The following is a 13,492-nucleotide window of genomic DNA, read 5'->3' as shown; positions in this document are numbered from 1 at the left end:
TATACTCACGCAGTTGCGCGGCCGTCAACACCCGCATTGCGTCATGTGACCGACGAATTGCCCCGCGCGGCACCTCTGCATAGTTTGCCGCGCACACGGCAAAAATAGTTGCTGCGCGTCGAACGCCGCGGTGATCATCTCTCGTGATTGGTCCGTTTTAGTCACATGCCATGATGACATCAAACTACGCGGGACAGCCGCAGTGACGTCAGCGCAGTCGCCATCCACGCGAGTATAAAGAAGCCTTTAATCTCCAATTGTCACAGTACACAGATATGAAGGGAATGTATGCAAACATGTAAGTGGCATCCTGACATTTACGGTAAAGCAGATAAGGAATTAATGTTTTCTCGAAAGAGAATCTTATTGTGACCAGGTATAACAATCTTGGCCAAAGATAGCAGCCATGGAAATGTTCATAGTTGATTCTTAACAGCAGTTTGGCATTTGAGGGCAGGTCAGCATGAGATAGTTTGGAGATGGAAAGCAGGCAAAGCAGTAACTTAAAATCAAAGGCAGAAGAGGCTGCAAAAACACATCCAGCTAGTCACGGCCAAAGAAAGAAGCCATCTTCAACTGAGAAATGTGGGAAACCCATCAGAAAGTAGTCAGATGAATGATCTGCCCACAACTGTACAGAAGGATTTAAACCACAACAGCTGGTGCAAAAGGGAAAGAACATCACATTTTCTGACCACAGTCCTGTAGAAGCCAAGATGGAGTGCACAAGCCTGGGCAAAGAATTAAAGAGGTTTGATTGAAATGAAAATGAGTCCTGTTGTCCAGAAGCTTGGAGGGAGAGAGACATACCTGAAAATACTTTTCTCACCATATCTTTCTTCCCACATGCTTCCAGCACAAAGGTAGCCAAAACAAAAAGGCTGCAGGTACATTCAAAGGCAGTTAAGATATAAGTGATGCTCTTGGGAGGCAATTTAGCACGTTTTAAAAAAAGATACCCACTGGTCTGAGACCATCAGCATTCTGAAAAATATTACATTAATTCAGTTATGTTGTCATTGTATTGTCCTGCTCTAACCTTCACGGTGAAAACTAATTGTCATTAGCTCGGTTGGATGGGATCAAATTTGAGAGTAGTGCAAGTTAGATTATGATAACTTTTCGCAAACTCCGATACATTGTATTTAGGGCTTTCCATCAATTAACATTTTTTAATCGCGATTAATTACACGACTTCAACTTTAACTCGCAATTAAACCTTAAATCGAACATTTTGCATCTCTTCTAAACTTAAAATAAAATGATATTTCTCAAGTTTCTAAAACTCTTAACATATGAGTGGAAAAACATGCAAATTATGCAAATATATTATTGCAACAGTTCAAATTCAAGCCCAACAAGAAACAAGATCGTCACGTACTGTAATACTGTTACAATACTGTATACTGCACTATTACTGTACTGTTGCTCCAAACACACAAAAAGAAGTACACACAGTGTACATTTAAATACAACTGAACTGAATGCAGTTTATCACAATGTTCTTCTTCTGGTCATTTAACTAAAGTACTGTAGATGTGTTATCTGCAAGCGTGCACCACACTGCACCCAAGAGGCTAAGGCACTCACAGGAGGAACAGTACACTAAACAAGGCAAATAAATACAACAGGCACACTACAAGGCCAATTAAGGGTTGTGCTTTAACTGAGCGTTCAAAAAAAATGGGTGTTAAATGGAATTTGCGTTAACACGTTATTAACGCATTCATTTTGACAAACCCTAATTGTAATGTACCAGAACTTGCAAGTGGATTGCTATCAGTAGAAAACATTAACAAAAAATAAAATTCTAACAGTTCTCTCCTAAATTTTGTTACAATGAAAAAATAAATTGAGGTCTGTAGGCTTTTTGGGATCAAAGTTGCTGAAACTTTTAATGAATTGCTGATATTTTAACAATGCACAGGAGGAAAGCAGTTTCAAAAAAAAATTATGAAATACATCTGGAAGAATCATGTGTTTTTTGTGACAGCAAAAACTATATTGGCCAAAGCATTATCACACTACAAATACTGTATTAAAAAAAAAAAAAAAAAAAAACAGCATGTCTTGAGATATGTTAGCCATACATCAACACGCATATTGGGACTATGAATTTCTCAAATGTGACAAGAGTGTAAAAGATCTTCCTTGTGATATCATTCAAGAGGACACTTTGCAAAAGAACAGACTCATCAAATGGCTCTTGAACTTTGGATCCACAACACAGCCATAATGAACGAAAAATGTTGCGCCATGGTAATATTTATCACAGAGTACAGTGGAACCTCGATAAAATGGACCCCAATATAACGGATATCGGACAAAACGGACCGTCGGGACTGAACAATGTATCCAAAAATAGTTTCTATTTGCCACTTAAACTCCCGTCGACAATGTCTGTTAGTTCCAGAATTGGCCACTGTTTTTTGGCGCTGTGACACAATTCAGGCAGAGATCACAGATATACAATATGTCTAGATACAGTTCCAATAGACGTGCCTCCCATGCCTATATAGCGGTCATGTTGAAAGTGGGGCAATGACGTGGCGGCCATGACATGATAGTTATATCTATTATCTATTGTGCATACACTCGCACTGCAGAGAGAGAGCGCAGCATGGAGGCAGTGTTAACTCTGAGGCATACAAACCACAAGTTTCTGGAGTCTGGAACATGCTATTTTTGGTACAGTAACATTATTTTGTCAAGCCGTTCACCCTTGGTAACAGATTTGGAACTAGGAAGCACACTAATTCCTCGCAGTTCATTAAACAGACTCACTTACGATGAGTACTGTACGTCAACAATGGCTCCGGGACTAAGCACACTGGCGTGGTAAGCTTTGGATATATATATATATATATATATATATATATATATATATATATACATATATCGCCCCTATTTGTCCGTTCTATCGAGGTGCCATTGTACATTTATACAATGCATTTTATCTCAATCGCATTTTACTTGTGTATAGTGACAATTGGGGGGGGTTTGATATAACACCAGGCACACAATGCCAAAAGCCAAAAAGAACTACCCGATCCCGGAAATTCACAGCTAATAATGGTGCCAGATTAACCTCATACTATCAAGCTTCAATTTTGAAGGTTGAAGATACCAAATGAACGAGCCTTAATAACAGCTCCCAGCACTCAGAGGATTAGGGTCCTTAAAAAGAGATGTTTCCTTTGTAATAATCATCTGATTGTCCAACATTTTGTCTGGTTCAAAGCATTTGCGTCAGTGTTTGTCAGACACTTGATACACAGTAGCTGTGCAAGTTACCTTTTTGGAAAGCATTTTTCTATTAGGGCACGGTGGGCGACTGGTTAGAGCGTCTGCCTCACAGTTCTGAGGACCTGGGTTCAATCCCCGTCCCCGCCTGTGTGGAGTTTGCATGTTCTCCCCGTGACTGCATGGGTTTTCTCCGGGCACTCCGGTTTCCTCCCACATCACCAAAAACATGCATGGTAGGTTAATTGACGACTCTAAATTCCCCGTAGGTGTGAAAGTGAGTGCGAATGTTTGTTTGTTTGTATGTGCCCTGTGATTGGCTGTCAACCAGGGTGTATCCCGCCTCCTGCCCGGTGATAGCTGGGATAGGCTCCAGCACGCCCGCGACCCTAGTGAGGAGAAGCGGCTCAGAAAATGGATGGATGGATGTTTCTATTAGACTTCACACCGATCTGATTGGTCTGATAGGTATCGGCTGCTAATTAGCATTTCATGTTGATCGGCTGATCGGCTTTCATGTCAAAATTCACCGATCCGATAAATGACATTTACTCCACGTCGCCGTCGTGTACAGTATATTTGAATTCAAAAGCTAGTTTATTTTGAGCCTTGTCGCGTGTCTTTTGACGTAGTACTGTAAATATCTGCCCACCAATAAAGTTATTTTTTAAAAAAGCATGTCGGCGGTGTGCGACAGACAACACGTAATGTCCAGATCAGACTACAAGACAAATTTGGGCTTTCACAATTGCACTAAGTCAGACTACTGCAATAAAATCTTGTATCCCAATACCACCGCATCCCATCTTTTACGATCACTGGGCTTTATCTTGTCAACTCAAACGTGACCGGATACACTCGTTACCATGGCGACGACAACAATAATGGATCGCGCCATGTGTTTGTAAGAACAAAATGGGGAAAAACGTTCACTTTCAAAACTTTCATTCCATGATTGCTTGAGGTATGTTCAAGTACTTTTAATACGATACAGTTTGCAAGCAGGTAACAAAACGTTATGTAGCCTAGCAAGCTAGTGCTAGCACTAACTGTTGTAAGCGAACATGCAGGCGTTCTGTCGAATCATGCTCTAAAGTTTTGGTGTGTGTGAAGTAATTTCATTACAGTAAGTTAGCACCCATTATTTCTGTCATGTTGTAATGTTGCTTTGACCTGACTGATTAGAATACATGATATGGCTAGAGCAGTGATTTCCAACCTTTATGGAGCCAAGGCACATATTTTACAATTGAAAAATTTCACGGCACACGAACAAACAAAAATGTCACAAAAAGTGGATACATTAATTACTGTATGTACTTCCTGTCATCTAATAGAAGACCATTCATTTGTTCTGTCTGTCACTATGCCTCACTGGCATAAAAACATGAATAAATGTACATTATTTATTGTAAATGTCATTTTTGGAGGAATGAAGTACACAAGTATATACAGTAAATGAAACAAGTCATTTAAATAGACACATTGCTCCACCTTGTGATCGGATCGATTATCGTTTTTTTTTCTTTTTTTTTTTTTTTTTTTTTTTTCCAATCGGTGATTGGCCCCAAAAATCCTGATCATGAAAAGCCTAGTTTCTATAACTGAATAAAACATTTTGAAGTTCTGTAGCACAACAAGAGGAGCACAGGACCTGTTTTACCAACATGGAAATGGAAGATTAAATTACTTATTTTTATCCGACGCTAAATCCACCATGACTCGTAAAACTTCCTTGTAAAATCCAAACAAATCTGACATGAAATTGGTTGCTTAGAAGAAATCATTGACATAAGTTAGTCATGATGAAAGTAAATACTTTTCTATTGTAAAAGATTATTGCTCAAGACTTAATATCGTGGAAATATTTTGAAATAAAGTACTACGTGTAGAAATATGTTGAGTCAACATAAATGCATACATGACTATTCCTATAAGTAACTGTCAACTGGAACACTAACGCATATGACAACAAGCAGTTTACATTTTATAGTTTAACCAATGAACATCAAACTTCTTTTCTTTGCCAAACTTAGGAAATTGTACCTTTATAAACGTTCTCAAGGTTATTCATGGGCCTGCTGCAATAAAGGAAGCATCCGGCGACATTCCAATTGGTTACTGTTACTGTGGAGGAAATAACTATAGGAAAATGTCACCTAAGGACCAATAATTGCATTAAGATGATAAATTTTATCTTTGACCTAATTAGACTATAATGGCCATCTTGCATCAGGTTTCATACAAATCTGGCTTTTGATCAGTTGTTTACAATACGATTTCTGCAGGCTTGGTATAGAAAGGCCATGATGATTTATTGTCATCACATAAAGGGTTTTTGAATAATAAGGTATACTGTACTTGCTTCAGAGTAACTTATAAAGAATATATTTAGAATCCTTACTCCTTAGATAAATGATTTTGAGTGTCAGTCAAATACCCTGATATCCAGAGATAATTGAGTAACTGAACACCAAACTGAATAAGGAGACTCTTGACGCATTGATAGATAATCCTCAATTTCATATTTGCTAGAGAATGAAGGGTGGGGTAATGAAGGGTTGCATTACATTTTAAAGCGAGACGCTCAAGCTTCCATAACATAGCTCTCAGACCGAGTCACGGGTAGTCAACAGCATGCACTCTGGATGGTCATGTGTCTGAGCCAAAGAAGGGGGGGCCCTGGGGGTTAGGGGGCACCCCCCCAAAAAAAAAAAATATATATATATATCTTTATATATATATATATATATATATATATATTTTTTTTTTTTTTTTTTTTTTTAAACATATGACAAAAACATCACGAGCAACTGAAAAAAAGGCCAATCAAAAACAATTAAGCTTTCCCAAATACTATCAGGAAGTAAACCACTACTGGCTACATTCCAAAGGGTAAAAGGTGTAACATGGACAGGAAATGTAACCGTGAGTTCAATCCAACAACACTCAGCATGTGCTAAAAAGTGGTTCACCACGAGGGTTGGGCATCGAGAATCGAGAACTGATTGGAACCGGGACTAACATTCCGGTTCGCCCGGAATCGTTCAAATTAAAAAATGTTGGTTCCCAGTTTCGATGCCTCTAGAAGAAAGTGAAAGCCAACGAAGAAGCTGCGAAATCCAACAAAGAAGAACGCGTACGAAGACGTGCTTGTGCCCAATGGCAGTGGCGAACAAACGTGTCTTAACTATGTTAAAATAAATGACCAGTCACCTCAGTGCAGCACTTGGATTAATATTATATTGTGTAAAGGAGGCTTCACAATGTGTAGAAGTCTGACGCGCTCTCTCCCGCTCCGAAATTATAAATTAAAAAATAAAAACAGACTGCATTATAAGAAGGGTAATAACATGAGACAAATGAGGCAGCGAGGGCCCAAGCAGAGCTCAGGTGAGTGAAAGCAGCAGCGACAAAGGAAGATCCATGAGGATCACAGGAAGCCCTCAAAGCTGACTCCCAGAGGCAGGATGAAGGCATCTCAGTGTGGCAGCAGAGGAGATGAAACACCATTTGGGGCCAGGGCTCCCCCACTGCCTCGCCTCTGTGTTCAGGGCCTGTGAGCGCTTCTGCCTCTGAAATGCCCCCCCTCGGCCTTCCTGCCTCACACCCTCCTACACCCAGCACTGCACCTCCTGCCATTTGGCGACCCAATGGAACACCACTTACATGACCATGGCAAGCTGATGTTTGTACTTTACACCACAGGTTTTGAGACAATGACAGATCAATGCTTTTGCCATTTAATACCGAGGTAAAGTCACTGGAAATGCAGGGTGTCTCATTTGGTTAAAAAACACGTTTTGTGTCCCGCAGGGCAGAAATACAACATAAAAGCATCTTCACTCCTGTGCAAAAGCTCAGGATGACCTCTTCAAACAGCCCAATTTGGTAAAGCCGAGGAATGCTGCATTTATTACCGTTTAGTTTTCCATTTAAATTAATGAATCCATCATCAAAGCAGTCTCACCTTTAGATCTTGCACCGAGTCATCAATTGATTATATGATTTCAGCTAAAATGTGATAGATTCTTTGATATCAGTACATTATCCAGTAGTTTTTTTCTCCATTAAAAATAAATACATATGATTGGGGCTCCAATCGATCGGCTACTTTCCGCTTGTCTAGCAATACCTTTCATTGCCGATCACAAGAACCCATCATCAACGGTTTGTACTTTGCAGCCTGCAAAGAGTGTCTGCATTGTAGCGCAACACTGGACAATTAATCCAAATTTGAGCGTGCTTTAAACTGTTGACACCCCAGTTGGAGTTTACTGTAAAAGTAAACGCACAACAAAAATAATTACCCCCATTTTATATTAAAATACAAGACATTGTTTTAGAAAATCGCCAGCGCATGCTAACAGTCAATGGAAAAAACTATTGACGGACAAGCTAATTGAAGCATTTGATCACGGGAGGGATTTCTATTATTTTAATATTATTATTATTATACTTGTTAAGAATGTATTTTCGGGTTGTTCTATTACGTTATATTTAAAGTTTAGTTTTCAATGTTAAATAATTACAAAGTTGTCAAATAAATGTATAATTGTGTTTATTAATTGTGATTTCAATATTCATCAAAATAATCGTGATTATTATTTGTTCCCATAATAACCCAGCCCTAGTGTAGCATCCCCCTTCACACTGCGCGGGCACGCAGCACCTACAAAGCAAACTCAAATGAACATGTCGGATCATATAGCCAATACCACTCACTATAAATAAATGTACAGCTAATCCATATGAACGGTATCAGCAGCGATTGGCAGATCGCACTGATCGATGATCAGTATCAGAATCAGCAGCATAAAACCCTGATTGGAGCATCCCTAAAAAAAATATATATATATATATATATATATATATATATATATATATATATATTCAAAAATTTTCAATAACTAAGACATGAGGCTGAGTGAAATCTGGGATGGTTGATTAAGACAATGACTAATCAATTACCATTTATCACTCATCATGAGCCACTACTTGCATCTACTCAAAAGATAAACCTATGAACCCCATTATATAGCTGTCTCTGTAACACAACCACCCGAGAGTAAAGCCTCACTTTACGGAAATTAGAATATAGCAGTTGCTGTTAATTTAATTTTCAATTTGTCATTTTTTGTTAGGGTCATTTTGGAGACAGACAACAGCACTGCATGTTTAATTAACATAAATGGGATGGCCAGGACAGCACATTTCAGACTGGAGCACATACACTCAACTGACACTTGGTTAGGTACACCATCTAATGCAATAGAATTGGAGCGCAATGAAAAACATTATACCTTGACACAAATAAAGTTCAATCAGTGAATTAAAATTATGTTTGCTGATGCGGTTGCAATGTGCTGTAGAACTGCAATGCAGTGAGAACTTTTTCTCATATTTGTATATACTGTGTCTACAGTATTCTTCTCCTGGATGTCCTATAAAATGTGCCGGATGCAGGCAAGTGTAAAACAGCATGCAATCATTTAATGCACTTGAATTTGTAATTACTACTAATTCTGTTACACAGAGATTGAAAACAATAAATAACAGCAACATACAATAAATTCACACACATACACAGCATGCGTTTGTTTTTTAAACGGATTATAAAATTGGTAAACCAAGGCAGATCACACACGCTAAAAAAAATCATGAAGGAAGGTTATTTTTGGCATTTTTGAATGACAATAAAATGTCAACAAATGTTTCATAATGATTCAAATCAAATACACTTAAATGATTACTGATAGTACGTGATACTGTATATAGTGGCTAACATGAAGTGCTGGGATCCTTTAGGGTCGAAGAGAACTTCCAATGTGTTGATGATGGTCCACATAAACACATTCTATAACCTTCAAAGCTCCCTTTGAGCGTGTTGTTTCGGAACTACAGTGGGTACGGAAAGTATTCAGACCCCCTTCAATTTTTCACTCTTTGTTATATTGCAGCCATTTGCATCATTGCCCAAAAGACTGTGACTGTATTAGCTCCAAAGGGTGCTTCTACTCAATACTGAGCAAAGGGTCTGAATACTTATGGCTGTGTGATATTTCAGTTTTTCTTTTTTAATAAATCTGCAACAAAATAAAAGCCGTTTTTTTCTGTCAATATGAGGTGCTGTGTGTACATTAATGAGGGGGGAAAATGAACTCCAATGATTTTAGCAAATGGCTGCAATATAACAAAGAGTGAAACATTGAAGGGGGTTTGAATTCTTTCCGTCCCCACTGTATCTTACATTTCTGTCACCACATTGAAGCCCTGACATTATTACAGTTGTTTACAGAAAAGCCCGATTTGTTCAAATCTTTTTAATGGCAGTTTTTGGGTCTTCTCCGCCCACTCCAAAGTGGCACGAGAAGTCCCCAGAGGTTTTCATTAAAGCGAAATGACAATAAAATCCAATTTACCTGCATAGTAAAGACTCCGAGCTCCTGTGTGGATAGCTTCTTCATCTGCTCGGACAAAACTTGTGCTTCTTCCAGAATGGAAAACTCCGTGTCGGTTCGACAATATCCACAAGAAAGAGCCGAGCACATTAACGCGACGCTCCACAAACAAGCCGACAAGCTCCCGCGTAGACCGAGCAGCGTATCCCGGAAAGGAGCGCTCGGTTTCGGCGTCAAAGGCCAAGCGCGGTGCCTGGTCCGCCTCGCCATGATGGTCGGGGCTCTTCAAAGGGGACAAGCACCGAGTGTGAGCGAGTGGAAGTGGGGCACTACTTTTCTTTACAACTTTGTGCTGTGGACTACGTGTGGCCTTTCCCTCCCGGATGACGCTCCAAAATGCCCGGCGACGCGAACCATTGTCCTTCCTCCAAATCCCCGAAGAGAAAAACATAGATCCATGAATGGAAGAGAAGTTTTTCTCTTAAAAGCTTGGCCTGGCAGCGCCGCCTACTCCTGGAAGTCTGGCAGCGTGTGAGTGAGAGAGCCCGGCAGAGATCGTCCACAATGGGGGTGAAAGTTGGGGGCGTGGAAACGCCGAGGCCTACAGATCCGAGATCAATGGATCGAGGTGATATGACGCCTTCAAGTACAGCTGGGAAATGTTTCGTTGGCACAAATATACGGGTTATTTTCATATAGATTAAAAAAAAAAAAAAATACCCCTTCAAAATCCAACTAGGAATTTGTTCATGCCACCTTGATTTTATATAGGTAAATGTCTCACGCGCTGAAACAGCTGTACTTGAAGTCCTCGTTTAAAAATAAATATTGACGATTTGAAACTTTATGCCACAATAGTAAACAATCGAGAGATACACACTGATTTCATGGCAGTCCGAATCAAATGTAAACTGAACAATGATAACTTTTATTTATGAAGAACAACTTGATTCAATAATAAAACCAAATCAGCAATGGACTTAAAGGCTAAAGTTTACCGATTGGTGTTCAAACTTTAAAGGTTTCTACTATGCACACTAGAAATACATTGAATAAAGAACATCCACCCTTTAAAATGTACAAAGTTCTGCGTCAGTCTTATCCTGAATTAAATTCTGACAGAGGCAGACTGCCACAGATTTGTTGATATAACCCATTGACAGAGCAATTGGTGGTTGGCCCACTGAAATATACTTCGTGCATAATCATAATGACAACCTGAAAAGGCCACACTTGAAGTCCTATTTTCAAAACGTTATGGAAATTTTAGGCATTCATAACAAAGGCTATCCCTATTGACAGAACAAATCGGGATGGACCATTGAAATACACTGCGTAGAGTTACACAGATGTAGAGTTTAAGAGAAAAGCAACAACATGGACAAAATGGCATTAATGGAATTTAACATTTCGATTTAGCATTTACATTTAACATTAAACATTTAGGTGTAACAAAGATTTGGATTTAACTAGTCAATATACTGTATCTCTAATTTGACAAATATGTTGTAAATGTGGCGGCAGCGTGACCGACTGCTTAGCACATCTGCCTCACAGTTCTGAGGACCTGAGTTCAAATCCCAGCCCTGCCTGTGTGGAGTTTGCATGTTCTCGCTGTGCCTGCGTGGGTTTTCTCCGGGTACTCCGGTTTCGTCCCACATCCCAAAAATCATGCATGGTAGGTTGACTGAAGACTCTAAATTGCCCGTAGGTATGAATGTGAGTGCCAATGGTTGTTTGTCTGTGCCCTGGAATTGGCTGGCGACAGGGTGTTCAGCTCAGGGTGTACCCCTCCTCTCGCCCGAAGATTGCTGGGATATGCTCCAGCACGCCCGCGACCCCAGTGAGGAGAAGCGAAACGGAAGATGAATGAATTAATGAATGTTTGACGCTACAGTAAATGTGACAAAATGTTGCTTTTATTTTCATCCTCAGCCACTTTACAAAAGGCACCCAATGGTGTCATGGTATAAGAGGTGACGAAAGTACTCACACTCTGTACTCAAGTAGAAGTATTGATTTAACTGCTTTACTTATGTAAAAATAAAAAACCACAAACTCTGTACAAAAGTAAATAAATGAATGTTTAGAGTCCATTACTATATACAATACTCGTTTAGATAACTTGGCACAATGTGAAAAAAATTGCACACAAAATAGTTTCCCTGTTATTAACTTACCTCATGCTTGACCATACTGAAAAGAAGAAAATAAATCACATTACATGTTGCGTGTTGTTAAGCGCTAGCTAGCGTTGTCGCAACTTTTCTGATATAATATCATTTTATGTTTGTTGTGAACTGAGTAACAAAACAATTTTTTAAACAATTTTGTTATATGATAACAACTGAAGAATATACCTTTCTTGAATGTTTTTTAAGATTAGACAGTGATGTTTTAAATGTCAGAAGCTGGTGTCTTTTAGGGTGGCACAAAGCACAATGCATTCACCATGAATCACAACATTAAACAATTCTCTTGAAGAAAGGCCATGGATGGGGAATATCTTGCTTCTCCAAATCTGTTGCGTCATCGTCATTAATGCCCCCTGGGTCACGTTCCTCTGTCCGTATTAATACTTCGTTACTTCCCACCACTGCATGGGATTGCTGAAAGATTGTAGCTGTTTGCACTTATTTCTAAAATTTTAATTTGAAATCCTTCACTCAGTTATATAATTGACTAAAATGAGGCATAATTCATGGCACAGTGGAACCCCCAACGTCAAACACAGTTCTAACTGAATCAAGTTCCCATGAGAAATAGTAGAAAATGGATTACTGCATGAAAATAAAGGTTCCTGGGATCTTTCTTAGCTGTGCAGACAATTAATTAAGTCACGTTTTTACATTTCAGTCGAGAATAAAAGTTCACCACTGTTAATGTTCCATCCATCCATTTTCTGAGCCGCTTCTCCTCACTAGGGTCGCGGGCGTGCTGGAGCCTATCCCAGCTGTCATCGGGCAGGAGGCGGGGTACACCTTGAACTGGTTGCCAGCCAATCGCAGGGCACATACAAACAAACAACCATCCGCACTCACATTCACACCTACGGGCAATTTAGAGTCTCCAATTAATGCATGTTTTTGGGATGTGGGAGGAAACCGGAGTGCCCGGAGAAAACCCACGCAGGCACGGGGGAGAACATGCAAACTCCACACAGGCGGGGCCGGGGATTGAACCCAGGTCCTCAGAACTGTGAGGCTGACGCTCTAACCAGTCGTCCACCGTGCCGCCACTGTTAATGTTTAATACTCCAAAAGAAAACACTAATCTTTGAATCCTACTTTAATTACAAGGGTGCAATGCTAAAGTAAGTCATATTGCAGATGCAATCATAGTTAACAATGTTAAAAAAATTGATGCAGTGCAACTCACCTAAGCATGATGTAACAGCATTGTGGTTAGACATTTTATTTTATGACATCGTTGTTGCCTTAATGTTTCCAAATTTAAATGTTAGAAATACTAAAAACAGAGCTACAATCTGTACAGTGTAAAAATAAGACTATCACTGTAAAATGGTAAGTGATTTGAAGCAACACATAAGTAAATCTACTGAAATTATAAATTTCACATTTCTACACCCAAATGCAGCGCTGTAATAAAAAAGTTTTGGATGGCTGCGACAGTGCAGCTATATACACAAAAGTTCCGTTCCGAGTTTGTCAATATTTGTCTTCTTTTTCTGACATTTTTCACCATACTGAGTCTGAGTCTTTAGGAATACAAAAAAGCAACACACAAAAACAAGATTCGCAAGATTTTCTGGGGTCTCATGTGACTTCATACTTAATAAATTGTGAGAGTGACAGAAAGAGAGAGCCAAATTGCTTGTTGCTTAAGAC

General features: G+C 39.4%; 1 protein-coding gene across 3 annotated transcripts in view; it reads right to left on the bottom strand.

Annotated features, from left to right (window-relative positions):
* cachd1 (cache domain containing 1) overlaps positions 1-10,190 on the bottom strand; it is a 104,341-nt gene extending 94,151 nt beyond the window's left edge. For all 3 annotated transcript variants that reach the window (XR_009769069.1, XR_009769070.1, XM_061684284.1), the window contains exon 1: positions 9,666-10,190. Coding sequence is in view for 1 of the 3 variants with exons in the window: in XM_061684284.1 (XP_061540268.1) it covers positions 9,666-9,914 (249 nt within the window). In the remaining 2 variants the exon portion in view is untranslated. The remainder of the gene's footprint in view (positions 1-9,665) is intronic.
* Between the last annotated feature and the right edge of the window lie 3,302 nt (positions 10,191-13,492).

This window comes from Phycodurus eques, chromosome 8, assembly GCF_024500275.1.
Source record: "Phycodurus eques isolate BA_2022a chromosome 8, UOR_Pequ_1.1, whole genome shotgun sequence".
NCBI lineage: Eukaryota > Metazoa > Chordata > Actinopteri > Syngnathiformes > Syngnathidae > Phycodurus > Phycodurus eques.
The sequence above is the reverse complement of the archived record's forward strand: the minus strand, read 5'-3'. Positions and strand labels throughout refer to the sequence as shown.